At 41.4% G+C, this 20961-nt stretch overlaps 1 protein-coding gene and 1 long non-coding RNA gene across 5 annotated transcripts in view; one reads left to right on the top strand and one right to left on the bottom strand.

Moving 5' to 3' along the window:
* The first annotated feature begins 3462 nt into the window (after positions 1-3462).
* Positions 3463-7140, top strand: LOC127059550 (uncharacterized). Its single transcript, XR_007777489.1, has 4 exons — positions 3463-4302; positions 4975-5111; positions 5640-5753; positions 6687-7140. It is a non-coding gene; the product is annotated as an uncharacterized LOC127059550 (long non-coding RNA).
* A 236-nt stretch (positions 7141-7376) lies between these two features.
* NPNT (nephronectin) overlaps positions 7377-20961 on the bottom strand; it is a 48354-nt gene continuing 34769 nt past the window's right edge. For 3 of the 4 annotated variants that reach the window (XM_030239425.2, XM_030239427.2, XM_030239426.2), the window contains 4 exons: positions 14903-14998; positions 14419-14517; positions 10757-11013; positions 7377-9275 (listed from right to left, as the gene is read on the bottom strand). In XM_030239425.2, coding sequence (XP_030095285.1) covers positions 9180-9275; positions 10757-11013; positions 14419-14517; positions 14903-14998 — 548 coding nt within the window. In that variant the 3' untranslated portion in view covers positions 7377-9179. The remainder of the gene's footprint in view (positions 9276-10756; positions 11014-14418; positions 14518-14902; positions 14999-20961) is intronic. The other variant, XM_050973897.1, reaches the window with a different exon arrangement.

The following is a 20961-nucleotide window of genomic DNA, read 5'->3' as shown; positions in this document are numbered from 1 at the left end:
TCCTCATGCTGTATGGGTTTGTACCATCCTTTGCTGAGGATTCTGTGCTTTTTTAGAAATTACTAGCTAGGTCACAAACTCGTTTTACCTGCCATCTCCTGGATGAAGGAAACAGTATGATTGTTGAAATGATTGCTAAATGGCTGATGTTGGTGCCCCTTGGTCAATTTAAAATATTAATCTTGCTTTTTTAAGGTATTGAGAGTGTTATTACATGGATGGGCTATAGTTCTTCACTGGGGTTTGGTTCACTGGTTTTGTTTGTTGAAACACTGGCAAAAGATGCAAGTTTTTATTTTCTTTTTTAGTGTACAGAAAGCCCAAGTTGCAACATTCAGGACATAGACTTTTTGAAAATGTGATGGAGTCTTAGGGCAGGAACTAAGTTGGTTTCCTGCCAGATCTGAGCTGCTGCCTGGGGAAAATAAGCAATAGAGGAAAAGGCTACAAAGAGAACAATTTTTTTTGCTTTTGACAGCTGGCTAATCTATCTGAATTTGGAAGGTCATAGTCAGAAGGCATAGAAGGAGTAATAATAGCCAAGTGTGTTTTAGAGAATGCCCTGCTGCTTTATGGCTATTAGGAAAATACCACAGGAATGAATTTTTAAAAATAGCTCAGCATTACAGGCACAAGGGGTGTGACTGTGGCTGCAGGAAAATGTTCTAGCTTCTCTTTTCCTAAAGTCAAAAAAATCCTGTGTGCCTAATATTTATCTCAAGAAGTAAATTGGCCTCTCGTGCCAGAGAAAACAGTGTTTGGGTTCAGCAAGTCCTGAGGCAAAGAAACTTTATTATTGTTTGGGCAGGATCTGGAAAATGCTGCCAGGTGCAGTGCTTGATGCCTGACTTGAGTGTTCCTTGTAGATGGGGAGGCCTAAACTTGAAAGTGCACAGCTGAGGAGGAAGGCTTTGATAGCCTGCTTTCCATCAAAACTCAACACCACAGCAGCAACAGAGAGCTGGAAGATGGAGAGAAAAAAGCTGAGGTCTTGGAACAAACTGGAGGGTAGAACACTGTTGGAGAAATTCTGAAAGCTTTGTGAGGAGGAGGAATAGTTAGTGGGGAGTGGGGGTGAGAGGTACAGAAGGTGAGATCTGTACCCCCCATGTGTGCTGTGGTGGGCACAGGCAGCTCCAAGCTCACACCCACATTCAGCACAGACAAGATAGGAAACACTCCAGCTCTGAGTTCACAGCCCTGGCTGCTGGATAAGGACCTGGTCCTGCTGGGGAGCAGCACCAGTGCCCACTCAGCTGCTGGCAGTCCAGGGTACCCTCAGCATCCCCAGCTCCTGGGGCTGCCCTGGCTCTGTCAATTCAGGTGCTTCATGGTCTGCGCAGCTGGGAAGGCTCAGAGGCAAATGGGAATTCTTCCAGTTTGATTTGTAGAGACTTGGTTTGAATCTGCTCACACCTGGAGGCTCCAGCCCTCACTGAAGCTGGGGCAGTAGAGGCAGCATTGGGTCCTGCCAAGAGCCAGAGCCTCAGCTGGGCTTGGGAGCAAGCAGCACAACCTCTCCACCAGCCCAAAGCATCCAGATGGCTGGAGCTAGAGGAGGCAGCTTGAGGAGGCATTTTACAGGCTAGAGTGTTCAAGTGTAGTGTTGATACAATTGCTGGCAGCTCTGTTGAAGAGCTTTTGATAGGCTGATGTCACTGTGGGCTGCACCAGAAGCTCTGCAGCAAAGTAGCAGTGTCCTGAAATGTGAGGCTGCAAGAGCTCTCCTTTGTCTTGTCCTCATGGTGCCCTGGTTTGTGTGCTGCAAATGCAGTGTTTAAAAATCTTCCAATGGTTTGTGTGCTGCAAATGCAGTGTTTAAAAATCTTCCAATGTTGGTAGCTTTGTTTAATTGAAGAATCTACTCTGGAGCCCTTACAGTGGTCTGCACATGAGATAGGAATGACATGTTGTACCTAGGTAGGAAGAAGAGCAGTTGTGGTGCAGGTAGAATGTGATAGGGAAGGGAGGGATGTTGCATTTCAATTCTTTGATGTGGGCAAAAGAAATTGTTCATTTTCAGATACAGGAGAAATAGGATTTTTAACAGTATTTCTTACTTTGAGTAAAAACTCCATTTACAGCATCCACTTTGAGCTGCTGCTTGGATGTTTGTTTCTGGAGTACATGCAGTGAGTTTCCCAACTGCTTGGCAAGGGACAGGGGCCTGTTAAAAATTAACTAGAAGCTGAGATAAATCACATACAAATAGCTCAGGGAGTGTGGTGAATTCATCAGTGTCTGATGTACTTGCTTGTCTCAGAGCTGCCCAAGTTCCTTTGTAATGTGTTTTGGATTTCTTGGCTCTGAGATGCCCTGTCCAGCAATTCCTTCAGGAGACAATGCCAGATGCATTTCTTTGAGCAGTATTTTAATGTCTCACCTGACTCTGCTGGTGAAAAAGGTCCAGGCTTCTGGAAGTCCAAGACCTGTTAGTAAAGTTTCTCCCCTTCAATAATGCTGGAGAACAGAAGCCTTTGAATGTGCTACTGCTTTGACCTAGCTGCTGCTGCAGGTTAGGCTGGCTGACCTGAGTCTCTGTGGCTGGTCAGGACTGTGTGTGGCAGGAGAATTTATGAGTTCAAGTGAATGGCACTTACCTACTCTGGGTGCACCCTGTGAGCATTTGCTCACCTCTCTCATCTGTCATGTGGGTGAGTTTACTCACCTCTCTTACAGCAGAATGAAAAAGGATGTGGGGAGGTGTACAGAGAAAATTTCTTTTCATCCTTGAATGTGTTCAGGGAGCTCACAAGCAGCCTGACCCCCTCAGCTGAAAGGATGGTGGGCAAGGCTTGAGACCACTGGAGGAGCCTGTGCCTGCTCTTCTGCAGCTCTGTGCAATTCCCTCATGAGTGCAAGATGTTTCTCTTCCCCAAAGGGAGTTGTTGCCACTAAACATGAAGCAGGGCTTGTATGTATTGAGTGTCAGGACAGAGCCATCATTCCAAGGATACTTTTAATAGCAAGGTTGGAATATCCCCCTCACATAATATTTTGCATGCTGCAGGATTACCTTCTAGTTGCTGTTGGCAGCCTCCTGTAGTCTGGAGATGCTGTGTTCCCAGGCTGCTCCAGGCAGACTGGCTGTTGGAAAACTCACAACTCTTGGTCAGTTCAGGGCCAGAAATGGAGTCCAGTTGTTTTGCAGTTTTGTACTGCTGAGTGCAAACTGCAGGATTTCTTGCATTCCCCATTTGTGCCTCCTGTAGTTTCAAGCATAGCTGCTTCTTGAAGTGTCACAGTTGCAATCTGTCTGCTGCATCCTCAGGACATTTTCTTATTTGGGGGAGTTTGTGTGGTTTGTTACCTGCAGACTCAGACACAGTTGCAGAACACGGGATTTCAGCTGGAGCAGCAATGCAGAGGGTGGTACAGAATGGGTCTCCTCTGGTGAGGGTCTCTCTCTTTAGGGAGGAAGAAAACTTCCAGATCAGGGAGGGAAAAGCTCCTTTCCTTAGAAACAACCAGATGAGACCAATCACAGATCCACCTGTTGCATTCCACAGCAGCAGATAAGAATTGTTTGCATTTTGTCTTTGAAGCCTCTCAGCTTCTCAGGAGGGAAAAATCCTGAGGAAAGGATTTTTCATAGAACATGTTGGTGACAAAGCTGTGTCTGAATCCTTCCGATTCCCATCCAGCCCCCTAACTGCCAGTGTAATCTCATCAAAGGCCATGTGGTGATGAAGGCATTCCTTGATGGACCATGTACTTTCTCTGCCTATTTTTTGCATGAATGTGGTATTTCTTCAAGCAGTCACATATGTTATTTGGCAAGCAAATTACTCTGAAAAAGCCTGGCAGAGCAGTTCACAGTGAATTTCACAGTGAGTGTGCCAGGGCTGCTTGCTAATACACAGATGAGCTGCCAGAGTGCCAAGGTCCCCTCATCCCCCCCAAAACTGCCTGATGTACCCTGTGAGTAATTAAACATCACTCGGTTCTAAGAGGCAACCTTCAGTAACAGAGCTCACCCAGCTGTAATATCTTTAAAATCAGGACAGAACCAGTGGCATATGACAGGAGAGTGGCTGAATTGCCCACAGTTCAATGGCCTCTCTAATGAAATAGGGGCTCCTGGTTCCTGTGTAAATTGATGTGCACCATAGAGTTGTGGACTGCATTACTAGTGAGCAGTACCAGTGGCTTCAAACCCTGTGTATTCATGAATGGCTAAAGGAATCCCCTAGACTATCAGCAAGAATCCTGCACATTTCAGAGAGAACACTCAGCACTGGGACAAGGAAACTTTGAAGAGCTCCAACAACTTTGGTCCTCCAACTGATCCAGGAAACTGAGGTAAGATGCCAACATTCTTTGAGCCAACTCGGGACTCCAGAGGGGTGGAAGTCAAAGTGTCTGTCTTAGACACCCCTCTGAATCCTCCTAATCAAATTTCTTGCAATTATTTTCCTAATTTAAAATGTAACTGGCACTGCTCACTAATTTGCATTTAGCTCTCTGCTTATATTGTGCTGGATGTCAGGATGGTCTTTGCTGGGGATTCTGGTGGTGTCATCACCAGCTGAGGTGGCACCCACTGCATGAACTCCCAAGTGAGGAGCTCTTGCTTTTGTGCTAGGCTCAAACCCAGGGGTGTGAGAATCAAGGTCAATTTTCATTGGAAGGCTTTTTTTTCTGTTCTTTGCAGTTCAAAGATGTTGATACTGAACAGAAGTGTATGCATGCCACAGTAATCCTGCTTCACACACAAGGAGTTCTGTCTTGAACCATTCTGATAGAAGAAAAAATCTGTTGAGTCTACTTCTTTTTTTTTTTTTTTTACCTAAAATTGGGCAGCTCAAAAGGCAAGTGAAAAGGTGGCGTGGTCCCCTCTTTCTGTGGTATCAAAACAGTGATGGTGTCTTCCTGAAATTCCTTGAGAGTGTCAATCTCAAATTTTAGCAGTGGTGTTGCATATAAATGCAGTAAAATCATTCTCTGAGTACACACCATACTTTGTCTTTACAGGTGTTTGGCAAACTCAAAATATCTCAAGAGTATTCAGGATAAGAGTCTGAAATGAGAACATGGGCTGCTGAAATGCATGGCAAGTTAAAACATGGGAAAAAAGTGTGACAGAGGACTAATCCTGGCTTGAAAAGAAGGTAAAAATTCAAAGTATTAAGTTAAAAAATTGACTGGGAAAGTGCTGTAGCAACTCATGGTCAGAGGAAAGCAGGATTTGGCTGTGTCACAGAGAGAAGCATCTTTATCCTGTGTTCCAGATGGATCTTGGCTTCCTTGCTCAAACACTGAACACAGGTTTGGAAGAGGTCACACAAGTGCAGAATGAGAACTGGGAAGAGCAGAGCCACTGGAGTGTGATTTTATTCATTTTGGGCTTACAATCCTGAAAGTTTACATGGGGCTGGTTTCTGAAATCAAGAGGTGGTTCCCTCAGTACTGTTGAGAACTTGTCTTTATGCTCCCTGATGGTCTTTGGTCTGTTGGCATTTTAATCAAATGGAGCATTACAGACATTCCAAATGCACTTCCTCATGTATCCCTAGGTCTGCTTGATGCATAGGTGGGGTCTGGGAAAGGAATCTCCTCAAGCTTTGGAAGTTAATGCAGTGATCTTTCTAATCATTACTGAAACTCACCACTAAAATGTTTTGCATTTCTTTCTGAAGTTGCAGGTTTGCACCAATACATTGTTCAACTTCTTTTTTTTGTTTATAATTGATGTGGAAAATGTGAAGTCATAAAGCTCTGTGTGACTGCAGGATGTCAGGATAAAACAGCAGGTAAGGAAGTGTTCTAAACACCAGGAAAACTTCAATAATTTGCTGTTTGAGAGATAGATCTATATAAACAAAAATTTGCATCATATTTAACTGGACCTCACCTGCTAATTAATAACTCTGTATGTGTACCCTTCACAATTAAAATTTTTAAGACAGCGATAGTTTCTTGTAGCAAATTTTTAAAGGCAGATTGAACAGCCTTGAAGGTGTCACAATGCATTGCTAAAAGCAAGAGACTTTAGATCAAGCTGCCTTTCAGATAAACACTGCCTCATTTGTAAGGAGAAATAACTCCTAATGGGGTGTATAGAGGGACCCTGGCACAGGGGTTGGAGGCAGCTGCTACTGTGGCAGCTTTTCTCCAGCAGAACTGAGCAGGATGATGAAGGCTGCTGGCATAAATGTTCTTCTGTTCAGGGTTGTCTTCTTATGACTACCTGGTTCTTATGAGAGCAACTATTGTAATCTCCAACCATTGTAAAACCAGTCTCGACCTCCAAGTGTCAGGCAATGTATTGAAGGAAACCTAGAGAAGCTTTTGCTTCAGAATGAATTGGCTTCACTAAAATCACTCACTGGTGATTTAATGGCATGGCCCTGATGAGAGATGAAGGCACTGTACAGAATGAAATCTAGAACTAAAAAATCTTGTCTTGGTGCCTTCCATTCTGCTGATTTTGATGTCAGGAAATTCATAAATGCACACTGCCACTGGTCCCAGTACCTGTCATTTATAAAGCCTCTTATTTTCATTCTCTTTGGGGAAAGAGTTAACATGTCTTTTAAGAACATTCAATTATAAACTGGCAAGAGGTTAACAATTTGATTTTCTTTTCATGTTAATTTAGTGAAATTTCTTCTGCTTCTTTAAGTATCTAAGCAGGAATTTCTATTACCTATTTACTAAATCCAAAACCATAATCTACTTCATAGGAGGACCTCAAGCCATATTTTCATCCCTTTCTTGAGGCTCATATGGAAAAGTCCTGGCTGAGGTCTGTGGCTGGAGGGAGCTGCCTGAAAAGCACCTGCAGAGCCAGAACTGGAGAAGGATCCTCACAACAGAACCCCTGAGTGACCTCACCTTGTCTATCCAAAAGATGGAGAGAAGGCAACACACAGAGACACAGCACCACCAGCTTTGGAGGTGAGTGACCTGCAGCCACAGCAGCTCCCCCAGAGCTCAAAACCACTGTAAAAATGGCAAAAAACTGACAGGGGTTCCATTTTAAACAGGGAATCTTAATTTCAGACACCTGTAGTAATAGGATGAACCAGCCTAAAATGTGTTAATCTCCTATTCCTTGGCATCTAACAGCAGTTTGTGCTGGTTGAATCAGAGTGAGGAATAATGGTAGCTGCGCCTTCTTGTAAAATGGACATCCAATATTGCAGAAGCTCTTAAATTACCCATGAGACTGCTCTTAAAGTTAGATTGAAAATTGCCATTCTTCCTTCTGAATAATAAATATAGTGCTCTCTTCATATTGTAGTGAAATGTATTTTGATTTTTAAAACTGGTAAATAAGAGCTATTTCACTCTGGGAGTGTCATCTTTTGTTTCACTTCACTGCAATGAAAATTGAGACTTTCTGTCTAGAAATGAAAACAAGATTCCCAGTTTGTAGCAGTAACAGTCTCTTTTACTGATTACTTTAAAATAAGGACAAGGTATTTCAACTATTCACAGATATTTCTGACATATCACAAAATAACATAAGAGAAAAAGATCATAATCATATTCAAAGCAAAATAGTTTAAAATTTCATGTTTACAAACACATTGCTTTTTTTCTTTTGAAAATATTTGCTGATACAGTTTTGTAGGAGACTTTCTGTTTGACCACATCCATTTCTGCTCTACACACCATGTTTTGTCCTAGGGGATGAATGGGAAAAAATATTTTCAGACTTGTACTTTGTCAGGAACAGGGATTTGGAATATGACCTCTAATGGTCTTGCAAATTTGTGGCTGTGAACTTGGTACAAGACTGAACATGCTATACAGCTGACATTTATTTTACACTGTATTTAAGTATTCAAAAAACTGAGGTCGACTTCTTATATATGAATTTTTTGAAGCTTTAAGGCTGCACCACTAACAACATCTTACCAACCTCTTGCCATTTTCTTTAAATGTTACAATTACTTTGTCAATTTTAGAATTGCTAGCAGTGATGATGATGCCCACTTAAAAAATTCCAAACCAAACAGAAGAATTCCCTGGCAAACTGCACAGCACATGCATGATACATAACTATAAAATTAGTCCAAAGTTTTGATAAATACTCAGTTCCCACTAGAGCTAATAGTTGTTCTAAGGAATAAAATGCTTATTATATACAGAAGGTTGGGCAGAGTATGGACATTTGCCAAAGAGCACTGGAGGCATTTCAAGGTCTGAATGGTTTGTACAGTGTTAACACAGCTGCCCTTTTTCCTCGTGCGTGGGCTTGTGCCCCCTGTGGAAGGGATCATTCCTGGCAGTGTCAACGGGCTCAACCTCACAAGACCCAAGTTCATCTTCTCCTGGCTGCTTCAGCTGAACCAGGAGCTTCTTGCAGGACTGAGAGCCCTTTAGGGCTTGCTTGTGAGCTCTATGCAAACGTGTGGAGCATTTCCAGATGCCATTTTCCATCAGGTGAGCGTTTGGTCTTTTGCCTTCAGGATGTTACAACATGAAAAACTGCACCAGCATTTTTCAATGAGCACCATTTGAATAATTTGGCATGACCAGCAGCATTGAAGAAGAAGCTGAACTCCTGTCTTGTACAAAAACAAAGTACAGCTGCCAATTACCCTGCAACTACAGTCTGTAAATACTAAAAACCATAAATATGTCAGCCATACACATATACACAAAACACAGCAGTAGCAAAATTACAGGTTGCAATGCCTACTCTCTCTAACTGGTTTTGGTTAATACAGGTGCAACAGCAAAATAAATGCTATTTCATATATGAGAAACCTTTCTTCAAAGGTCAGTGGCAGGAAGCCAGAGATCATGTCCAGGCTTTCACTAATCCAATGTGTCTCACACAAATTAATCAATAAAAGACAGCACTATGGGATGATAATGGCTGTCAGTTAACACAAACTTTTGCTACCATTTGTAATTTTCCCTTTTTCACAAGTGCTCTTTCTGTTAGCACTCACCAGACTTAACAGGGAACAAAGTTATTACATAAAATATCTGATTTAAGGGTAAGGATTAATAGAAAGAACCAGCCTGAGATTGGATTTCTTCAATCCTGGGAGGTGCTCTCCATGTATTTAAGTGAAATTTCCATGAGATTGCACTTAGCAGACCACTAAGGAGTTGTTGCTCTCCCACTTTTTCTTCTTTCCCATGCAGTTCTGTTTCAAAGTTTTGTAGGAATTGCATGAGCAGGGCAAGAGGAGATGCCTGCTGGTCCATTGTCTTGGCTAATGCTCTTCAGAGCAACGTCCTCTCCTCAAGACCACATCATCTAGTCCAATATCCCCAGTTCTTCCTCTCCCTTTCTCACCTCTGAAAATAACCTAGAAAGAGAAATAGAACAACTTGAGCAGGGGATGAAAGAAAATTACACAGAAATAATTCATTAAAAAGTGTGATGAAAGATTATGGTGATGAAAGATTTATTCACATTTTCCTCAGGTCTCCAGTAGGCCCCTCCAAAATCACTACCATTTAGCTGCTTTTGAGTTTTAATTAGCTAGAAAATAAAAGTTCCACATTTCTTCCTGGTTTTTCTTTGGCAGAGGCCTTCTCTGCTAACTTAAGAGGGTAAGATCCTTAAGGAAGTGTCCCAGTGGCTTAGGTCAGCAGCCAGGGCTGCCCATGCTGACAGCTGCTGCCAGGGGGTCAGGAGAGGCAAGGGACAGTGCAAAGGGGGACTGCCAGAAGTGAGAAATTCAGGGGAAAAAAGGGTAAGAATATTGCAGATATACTGTTCACCTGTTACAAATGCCCTCATTCTCAGTCCAGCATTCATTTACAGCTAACAAAGTCAGGTGTCTGCTACTGTCGATGAGGTAAATTTTCTAGAAAATTATCTGCAGTAATTACAGCCTTAATACTCATTTTAGAGCTAGACACTGTGTCTGTCTTGTAGCCTGCTCCCATCATGCACATGATGATGTATGGGCTTTGCAGAGCACCTGACATTCAAGTCAAACAGGCCCTGAAATACCCAAACCACTTCTTCAGATCTGAAATAAAAACTACCTTCAGAGGCTGAAGAATAACATAGAGCTTTTGATACCAGTTTAATCACACAATGTTTCTAAAATTTCCAGGTATTAAAACATGCTCCGTGGCACTTCAGGCAGCTTCTTTTTTTTTGCACTAAACCATTTTGTGTTATGGGCCTTGTTAGGTCATCACTCACCTCCTTGGCCTGATCAGCTGCAGGCATGCTAAAGGGCATAAAACCACATCTGATTGCATTTGTAATCTCCCTGCATTACCAAAAATTACTTATTTTCAGTATCTTTGCCCTGGTTCAGCCAGTTACTAATCCACAGGGGATGATTCTTTTTATTTCATGACACTGTATTATTCAAAACATTGCTCATGAGGAATCTTGATACAGGCATTTGTTTGAATTCTCTGTAGAGTATGCCTCTGTCCATGAGGCTGTCCTTTCCTAGGTGGTGATTCCCTTAAAATGGGCTGTACAAGGTAGATCAGGAAATGACAGAGTAGCCTATACTATGAGTATAGTATAGGCTACTAGATACTAGATAGTATGGATGCTATATAGATAGTATCTACACTATAGGTAGTATAGATACTATGAGTATCTATAGCTGGGATTTCTTTTTTTGTATGCATAAAACTAGTTTAAAAAAAATGCCCACCAACCCTCACCTGTATTGTGATTCCCTTGGCAGAGACCAAAGCAGTAAAACAGAGTGAAACTGAGCCCATAAGGTGAACTCTGCAGTGCTGCACCATTTAAACACCCTCAGCTTTGTCATGCAAAAACCCAAACAGCAACACCATGATCAGTACTTACGCTCTTGATGCCTCCTCCTGGTAAGGTTATGTGTGTCTGTCTCCAGCCATGGCCCCCATTTCTGCCCCAGACAGCTGGGCCATGAGCACCAGTTCTCCTCACAAACACTTGCAGGGCACCAGAGTGCAGCCCAGGCACTTTATGCCTGAAGGACAGGCACAAATCCCCAGCCTGAGCCATGTGACCCAAGGGCAGGATGAGATGTGCTACCCTTCCTTCTTTGCCCTGGGCATCAGAGATGCTGAGGTACTGTCCCCCTGCAGGGGAAAGAGCAGTTAGCTGGGGGCTTGTTTGGTGGTTTTAACGCTACTAGGTTGCAGGACTGAACCCACAAGAGTTATTGAAAATAAATAAAGGCAAAACAAGGTCCAGAGAGTGTAAAATAAGGCATATAGAACCAGAACCAGTGCATCTTCCTACAGGATAAGATCTAAAGTGCTGCTCTTCTCTACATTACTACCAGGCTGCCCATCTAATTTCTTTTTGCAAAGTAAACAACACCCCCCTCTCCAAAACTAAAAGTTTGTGTATTCCATCATTTCTGACAACTCCTTGATCACTGCATGATTTTAAACCCACAGTGACATTAAAGCACTGTGCAAATTAATGCACCTTTCAAGCTGCAATGTTTTGCAGTTGGATAGATAACAGAGACCAGAATAAATGCTATCATCTAATTGAGCTGTGGCTCTGTCCCTTTCCCTGTGTTAACAGGGTAAATCTCAAAGCATATCCACTTGCAACCCTGATACCCTCTTTTATTTAACTGTAATTTAAACTCTTTGTCTGGATTAGCAAGAAGAAAGCAAGAAGAACAGAGAAAGCAAGAAGCAGTAATGATTTCCACATGGCTGTTAACCCCAAATTCTAACAGTAGGAAGTTGTCAGTGAACATACACACTCAATTCCAAACCCTATTATTATCTCTTATCATGTATGAAGTAAAGGTGCCTCCCAGAAAACACTCAGAACATGAGAAGATAAGGATCTCAGGCATCCATTAAATCTAGAAAGAAAAAAGGCACCTTTCACACCAACACTCAGAACTACACTAAATGAGATTTCACATCTTGGAGAAAACCCAAACCTGTATGAGTTGTTTGTTCTTTTCATTAAAACTTTTGCAAGGTGGGTGAAACCTTTGAAATCTAAAATTACCAGAGGGAAAAAGGTTCAAAAAAAAAAACAAAAACAAAACCCTTATCTTACACTGAATCTAAGACTATATTTTCTTTATGTGATCAGATTTTACATATTTTTTAAATTAAAAAAATGCCACCTCTACCCTGAGTTCATTAAGAAAGTGGCATTTTTAGGCTCCTTACTTAAAACCAAAGATTTAGAAATACTGGGTGTTTTTAATATTGCTGACATACACAGTTAAACAGGATAGAAAAATATTTTTTAATCGTGCCCCTGTAACTACTCAAGCAGAGCATTATTTTTTGATAGCTTCTCTTTGAAAGCCATAATGTTTTCCCTTGAAAAGCTGTAAAATTTAATTACAATGTACCATGGCTTTTCACACACTTTAAAGGAAAGCCAACCCCTTGTCTCCAATTCATTACTTCTACATAAGTTTTTAAGTTCTTTGGTCTGACTGAGATTTAACAAGGCAAAGTATTGTGCCCCTAGATCAGCATTTAGCCATGAAGTGGGATCCATTTGTCCAAGGATCTGTTAAAGCCTTTTGGAGGGAATTTTCTCAGGGAGTTGTGGGGGGGTTTTTCTGGTTTGTTTTTTTTGGGTTTTTTTTATGTATTGCTTTTGCAGCAAGGTCACTAATTGCTAAAATAAGCATAATAGAGTTTAAATAACTGCACCTGTTTGCTGAAGATACAATTATACCACTCTGAAAGCACTGACTTATTAAGTGCAGATAGTTTCAGATAGTTACTGTGGCTGAATCCAATCAAAAGGAAACAGATTTAGGTAAGCACAAAGCAAACATAGCTGTAGGCAAGCCCCTGCAGGAAAAGGTCCCCTCAAATCAGCATTTTCTGCATGTAAGATAAGCTTATAATGCTTCAGCACAGCACCTTTCAAAATGCAGATTCTGATAAACCAACATATAGCAAACTTTGCAAGGTGAAAGCAAGCAGTCAGGAACAAGCTGTGAAAATAAATCCTTCCAACAAGGTATTCCAAACTGGAGGGCGTGGGTGGGTGGGTGACTTCAAGGGACTAGTTTTAACAGGTTATGTCAACAGCAGCAGCACACACACAGGAAATAGAAAGCTGAGCTTGTCCCTGACTACTGGGAAGCAATGCAGGGAAAAAGTCTGACAAAAGACAGCCAGTTAAAAATCATAGTTCTGGAATTTAGTATGTATTAACAACAACTTTTGAGTACTGATCATGAATATGCTTTGAGTGACTGACTTAGAAAAAATGGATTTTTAAATCTGTTGTTTCAAAAAAGGTATGAATAACAGGTAATTTTTTTTTTTTAAGTGCCACTCTGCAGGCAGGAGACAGCTGCCTATTTTCTCATCTGTAGGAGGAAGTAGCTCTGCTCTCCCAGTCATTCCCAAGGCTTTTCAAGAGTCACAAGGAGCTCCTGAAGTACCAGAGCAGCCTGCCTGGGGGGACCCCTGCCCAGGTAGTGAAGGCAGCACTTCCACTGAGCCAGCCAAACAGCCTGGGAAAGGTGCCAGCTCACCTGCTGGGGTGGCAAATGACTGTCCCATCAGTGGCCAGACACTGACAGGGTGGGCCATGAGGAAAAAGGCTCTCAGTGCCCTCACCCTGCCTCATCTTAACCTGCACCACCATCCCTGAGAGTTTCCTTCCGCGCTGCCAGCCCTGCATCCTGGGAGCTTTGTGCACTTCAAAGGCTGCTCCCGGCACGGAGTAATCCCATCATTAGGGGAGCCAGGGATGTGTGTCTAATCCCCGGCACTGTGGGGGAAGGGCAGGCACACCAAAATCAGCAGGGGACAAAATGCACCCACTTCTGGGACAGCACAGCTGGGAGACACGGAAGGGCAGCTCCTGTGGCCGAGCACCAGCGCTGATGCCAGTCTCCTGTCCTGCAAGCAGCTGCTGCACACTCCCCTCTAACCTCTGCTGTAATGTCACTTCTTATGTCCCAAACGGTCCCTTCTTCAGGAGCCTCTGTGTTTCAGCATTTCACTTGTCTGCCTTCCAGTTACTGGACATTTTTCCTATATACAGATTGGTTCTATCCAATTCTATTCCAAGCCACAGCAATCTGAGAGGTTAAACTAGAACATTGTATCTGGCAGCAAAACAAAGACTACTTCCAGTACCTTCTATAATTTTGCTAGTGAAAGGGAAATAATTATGTTTACGTGGTAGTTTGAAAACAAGCTTTGCTTTGCCATAAATAAAGTTGTTTTCTAGTCCAAATTTTTTTCAGATTCCTTTAAGACAAACTTTTGCTGACTATATTTACTACTCCTTCAGAGACATCTATTTCAAAGATGTCAGCTATGATAAAAGTGTAAATTTTCAATGGCTCTTTCACATTGGGAATCCTCAATTTTGCTTTTTATACACAGAAGAAGCATTGGTGTGAAATATATCCCAGAACTAAAGGAAACAGAAGCTCTGTAATTTGTCCTTGGGCAGAACTGTCACCAACCTCAAGCCTTGGTGGCTCTTCAACTGCAGGATGTGATTGTACACAGATCACTTACCTGATACATCTCTCACTGGTTCCCAGTGCAAATCATCATCTTTGTCCTTGATCCATCCACACAGTCCACTGTCAAAATCACAGCTGTGCACCAGCACACCTGGCAGAACAGAGCAGGAGGTCACAAAAAAAACCCAGAAATTATTCAGATTGTTTTGGTTTTCAATTTCCCATGTGGCTGACACTAGCAAGTAAGTATGAAAATTAAATGTAGAAGGAGGAGCCTTAGGAAAAGAATCTACAAAAATACTAAAATAATAAAAAGGACCCTTGTATTATTAACAATTCATGCTATTTTTGTGCTGAATTTTTTAGGAAATAAAAGTGTAAGGTTCATATAGGCAAAGGGTTGGTTTTACTTGGTTTTATAAAGCATAGTCTAAAAGAGGGGCATAAGATGTAAGAGTCCTGAAAAATGTATTGACCAACAAGGAATCTCAAAAAATCATAAACCCCAGATCCTAAATAGGAGAAATGGTCTTTACCTGGGTCATCATTTGCTTCAAATTCATCAGCTGTAATCCCTCGCTCAATTTCAAGTATTTCAAACAGATTATTGCTCACTCCAGGCTGCCGTGGAACTGTGAGAAAAAATGAATGAGATAAGGAAGTAGGTCACTAATTTATCTCTAACAAAAACCAGCAGAGCAGCTCTGAGCACTGTGCTTTTCCTGGAGATTTCAATTCATTTAATTATATTCAACACAAGGTCTCATAAACTTTATGCCTACGTGATTTATGATTTGTGTTGTAACATTTACCTAAGCACTGTAAAAGGTGATTCCAAATCTCCTCCAGGCTCTTTGAATGAAAGCTCCTTTTTAACCAGGGAGGAAAGCTTTAAACTTGAAGCACACTGTTCCTCTCCAGATGCATTTTCAGAGACAGTGGTTTCTCAATAAAATACAGCCACATGAAAGCCCTCACACAACCCTTCCACAGACATTTACAGGAGAGCCTCGACAGGAGGCAGCAGCACTTGGAAGAGGCCCCACGAGCACTTAACCTTTGAAATACAGCTGAAGGTACATCCATCAATCTGCAAAGGATTAGAGCTCCCAAACCAATTATCAGGGTTGTACTGGGAGTTGAGAAGGAGGAGCTCTAGTGGAAGCTGGAATTCAACTGTAATTGTACTTTTTGCTTTCCAGCACAGCCTGTGCTTCAGCTGCTGTTCCCAGCTGGAGGAGAAGGAGCAGCTCTCAGTGATTAAGAGGCCCAGAGGTTATTAGACATTCAGCATCCAGGACAACCTGAAATTTATGAGCTCTTTGTGGGAGTAATGGCTGCCAAAGTCAGGTGGTTACAAAGACTCCCACATATTTCTGAAGATGCTGTGCCAGTGTGTGTAAGTTTCAAGCAGATTTCTTGCCTGATGGACAGCTGTCAGCCAGAGATAAACAGATTGCACTGAATAGAGCTGTCTTGGAAAATTCCTCTTTTAGAGGCAGGTCTAATGCATAATTCATAACAGCATTAATGTGTTTCAGACATGTCCTCAGATTTTATAGGCACCTCTGACACCTAAGGTATTTGTAAGTGTCTTATCTATTAAAAACTTGGCATGTTTTCCATCTGCAGTGCTAAAATAACTATTAATGTCTCTGTAGAACAAGTGAGAACAAGAAGAATTAAGATAACTGAAAGGACTCTTGTTTTCAGAAAATCAAATCCAAGGTTAAGAAGGAACTTCTTTTGCACTAGGTCAACATGAAAAGAGCACTGTTACAAGAGCTCCTCTAAAGCCAAAAGACAGAAAAGAAAAAGAAATGTTGAAATTAGGACAAAATATGCAAACTCCAATGTATTTTTAAAGTACTATTCTAGGCTAGAGGTCTTGAATAAAAATTTTATATAACAAAAACAAATAGTGAAAAAGCTCAAAATCTGTAGTAAACTGATGAACTCTTAAATATAATAGTCATTGTTTGAATCATTAGGTCTTCCCTTTTTTTGTTTTCTTTTTAGTTCTTTGCAGGTTTTTGATTATGTATATTTGCAGTTTAGGATATTAATGCTCAAAACAGCTTCAGATTTAAGGCTGGGTATTAGAGGAGTGTTAGTTTTTAAAGATACCTTGATTCTAAATAGCATTTTTGCTGCTTCTTTTCACCTGGGCTGTTTTGCTTTAAAACCTTGAGTTTTAACATGAAAGAAAACTTATAAATGTGCACAGTCTACACAACCTAGGCCAATAATTGCCTTGCAGAACATCTATGCACAAATATTACACTCAGGCATATAAACCCACTGTTCACCCTGAACCACGCAGGTGGGGCAGTAGAACAAGCACATCTATGCTGCACACCCAGGGAGCACCAGCTTGCCTTTCCTCACCTCAGACTGTGCCAAGGGAAGAAGACACTGTTTGTTTCCTATGCTGTGGAGAACAAGTCAGCTTCAGAAGTGCTAAGCACAGCACAGCACAGCAGGCACTGAAGGCTCAGACCACAGGTTCTAAAGGAGCACTAAATGAGGTTCTAAATGAGCACTGGGGCAAAGAGCATGAAGGAAACTCTCTGCCATGCTTGAAGGTTTGTAGGATACTCAGGGGTCACAGTTTTAAGGTCCATGTCCTGCACACCTTCTTCCCAGTCTGTCACGGTCCTTGTTTATGGAAAATACTGCAAAAAATATCAGGAACTTGCCTTGTAAACTACTTCAGTTTACTTCTTCAAGTACCACTTCTAATGCACTGATGTTTTCTACAAGCCTGAGTTACGTCTGAGCACACGTACAAGAATTCTCCAAACTGAAGCTGACATATCTGCCAATAATAAAAGCTCTGAACAATTTTATTTTTTTTTTAATTCCCTGAGAGTCCTTTCCAAACACTTTCCTTCCTAACTTCTAGAAGAATGTGTTGTAGTGCTTTAATGGAGTCACTTCAGTGCTTGGACCTAATTACAGGAATGTGCACTCAATTTGAAACAAGGGTTACCATAAGAGATGCAGGACTCTAAACATGACCCACATGTGCACTTCTTTTTGCCACAACAACCAATAGGTTCAGTGGTGATCGTGGGAGAAAGTATTTGGGACAATTATTTTCTGCAAGCTTTCCAAGCCCTTTCTGTGTACTTTATATAGTGTATCAGTGTGCTTTTCACTTAACTTCAATGGTTTGATAAAGCTTGTTAAATAGAAACTTGGCTTCTTTTACTTGAAGAATTTTATAAGCTCTGAGTGAGCCAGTACACCCACACTGCCATATTCTCAAAGTTCATGAGCTAGCTTCTTTATAGATGCACAAATCTGGGGGGAAATATTAAATAACTGTGATTATTAAATAATAAATAAGAGCCATTTCTTTTGGGCTTTTTCAACCCTTGGGAAAGCAATACAGCTTTTTTTATTTACTTGCTAATTGCTGAGATTGGGAATATACGAAAGTACATGTATATCTATCAGCTTGTTTGCAATAAACAAATAATTGCTGTTTTAGTGTTACAAAGCCAAGACATGGAGTGAAACTTCATGTTATTAGTAACTGTTATTACTATTAATAATGCAGTTCTCTACCTTATAGAAAAAAATTGATTTTGCACTGTAAGTACAATTCCACTCCACACAGTAATCATGACTAAGATTCCCATTCACTAAAAACAACAACAAAAAAGGACAAAAAATTTTTGACTGAATAGTTACAACTGAAAGCTGTTAAATCCCACTTGCAAAAAATTCCCACAAGTGATGAGATCTCACACACAACTAGTAGAAAACAGCTAACAGTAAGGGTAGTCCAGAGGTCAGCCAGACTGAGAAAACAAGAATAAGCCCTGCTTTCCTCCAGGGAAGATATTGATATATGCTGGGCTAAAAAGAAGAGGCAACGGAGAGGCACATTTCACCCTTTTGTTTAGACACCCACAGTGTCCAGAAAATATTTCTTAAAACTCTACAGATTCAAATTCTGCAGTAAGAGTTATTTAGGAAGTGCTTTGATGGACTGTGCCACCCTCTCCAGCACTATTTACATATGATGGGAGACAGAACAGTGTCAGCACGCCACCACTCTGCAGTCCAGTCTTGCATTTCTCAGGCAGTTACAAGGCTCAGTAAGTTTTACCAAAATCAAGCTTCTTGGTATTTACCTTTGCAGAAGGTTTTCTGCAAAGTGACCTGCCTGCTTTTGTATGAACATCCATTCAGGAGGTGCAGAGTGCCAGTGAATTTCAGGGAAACACAGCTAAAACAAGGAGTGTACAGAAGCTTGCATATGAGATCTGGGGACAAAACTTGCTGGAAGATTGATTGAGGGTGAGACTTGTAAGACTCCTCAATTTCATGACTGAACTCCAGAGTACCAACAGGAACACAGCATCTATCACAAATCCTTAAATATAAAGACAAATACATTTTAAAAGGTGCCAGAACAGTGAAGACAAATGAAATACTGTTGTAAAATAATGCTATTCTAATGAAATCAAGGAATAACAAACCCTCTATTCTTTGCTGTTATTATTTCCCTTTATTCAACAGCTTCAAGGATCACAAAACTGCACTTACAGCACTAAAGACTTTGCAGTCACTGAAAGGGAGAAAAGAAAGAATCCAGTTTAAATCCAATCTTTACATTTTTAATAGCTGTTATGAGAAACATTTCCTAACTCCAATCTTTTCAGCTTCACTAAGGGCTAAGAAGGAAAAGTGCTGAACTGTCTTTTAATACAGATAAGGGGGTAGTTCTTGTTACGCTGATATCTAGTATTATGCTTTAAGTTTATGCTTTTAGTGCTTATCATCCAGATCCCAATGGCAGCAGAAATTCCCAGTCTTATTGAGAAGTTTGTTCTATTTGTTAGAGACTTATAACTAGAAAAGATTCCTCTGTACTTCACTGTAGTTTGTATCAGTCCTGAAATAGTTAAATATTAAGCTATCACTGCATTCCTCTCTCATTGCCATTCCCCCCATATCCGTATCAGGAGAAGATTATCCTTGGTGCCAGATTCCACTGTCTGCATCTGACTAAGTGGTTCAAAGGCCAAGTGTAGGAATTCCATGTTCAAAAATACAAATTTTTTTGTTCTTTGAAAAAGCAGCTTCCTAAAGTCACTGCAGGCTTTTTTAGAAAAGGGCTAAAGCATCTAAAAAAAAGCAACAACCCAATACCTTTCAAAAATTGCAAAGGGATTTCAATAAAATTATCAGCATTTTTATCATTTGTGCTCTTTGTCACTGCTGAACAGAGCAATTTCTCTGATCCTCAGCTCATTTCAAGTTGAGCAGCATATTCAAGAGAGCTCTAAAGTGAAATCCTAGGTCAAGTTGACTCAGTGTGTTGGACAGCAGGTCAAATAACAACAAAGGGAGAAAACAGGGAGCAAGGAGTCACCAAGGGCACCCCAGGAAAAGGTTAACTAACAAAAACCTGGAATTTGAGACATGCTTGCAGAAAAAAAGTCGATTTGATCCAAGCATGTTTCCTCTCCTGGTGTGGACCAATCCTGGAGCACCAGGATTTGGTCTAGGACATCTGTGCAGCAGCCAGTGGCCCCTTTGCCATGGATTGCCTGACAGAAGCACCACCTATTCCAGGGCAGAACAAAGCAGTGCTGCCTCCTCCAAGTCTGGCTAAGGCTGCAGAGCCCCATGGGAAAAAAAGGAAGGGAAATGTCCATGCATCCCAAGATAACCTAACAAAACCACAACTTTGAGGTCTTTAGCAGATGCTAATGGCTGGGAGCACAGAACTGCCAGTGGCTGCTGGGGACAGTGCTCTCTAGGCTGGGTTCTGCCCATCCCTGTGTGATAAAACACCACCTTTCGTGACTCTATGGAATACAACAACCCTTGGAGACACAGGAGGAAGCAGACGCCTAAGACAACACAAATTTTTTGGAAGATTTATAAAACTGAGGTTATTAAATCCTAGTTCATGACCTGAGTGGATCTAACATCGATTTTCTCCTCTGTTTTCCAAGAAAATTTGAGTTACAAGACTACTAATTGCTGCCTGTATTCTCTAGTGGGAAACAAAGAAAAGCAGAAAGGGCAAGGCTTTTTCTTCTCTTTCCAGGCAGGCATACGGGGACCACAGTGCAAATTAATGTTTGAGAACTGGCTTCTTTGCTGCCTCAACTGGAGAAGCAGTTGATGTGAGGAAATGAACCTAAAGAAGCTCAGTATAAGCAAAACAAAATTAGCTCATATCCACAACCCAGGAATATTACAAAGATGTCTGATGTGGGTGAGATTAAAACAGAAACAGCTTTAAAAAAGCTGAAGGAAATAGTTCAAAACTCCCCTTCCCTGAAGAAATATAGAGGCAAGTGAAAAATCCACAAATGTTTTTGGAGGTGGGAGGGCTTGGCACATCCACATAGCAGCTAAGAAGCAAGTTGAAGGTTAGCTAAATGTTAATATTTATTCCAGTTTGAAATCCTGTATTGTCTTAACACCATGGTTATAACCATTGTGTCTGGCTTTGAGGATTTGGAATGGCTTATACTTGGTGGGAGTGCTGCTGTCCTGAGCTTGCAGTGCCTTACCCCAAGCAGCTGCAGCCAAGCAGAGCCAGGCAGTGCTCTCCCACACTCCT

The sequence above is a fragment of the Serinus canaria genome, chromosome 4, assembly GCF_022539315.1.
Source record: "Serinus canaria isolate serCan28SL12 chromosome 4, serCan2020, whole genome shotgun sequence".
NCBI lineage: Eukaryota > Metazoa > Chordata > Aves > Passeriformes > Fringillidae > Serinus > Serinus canaria.
The sequence above is the reverse complement of the archived record's forward strand: the minus strand, read 5'-3'. Positions and strand labels throughout refer to the sequence as shown.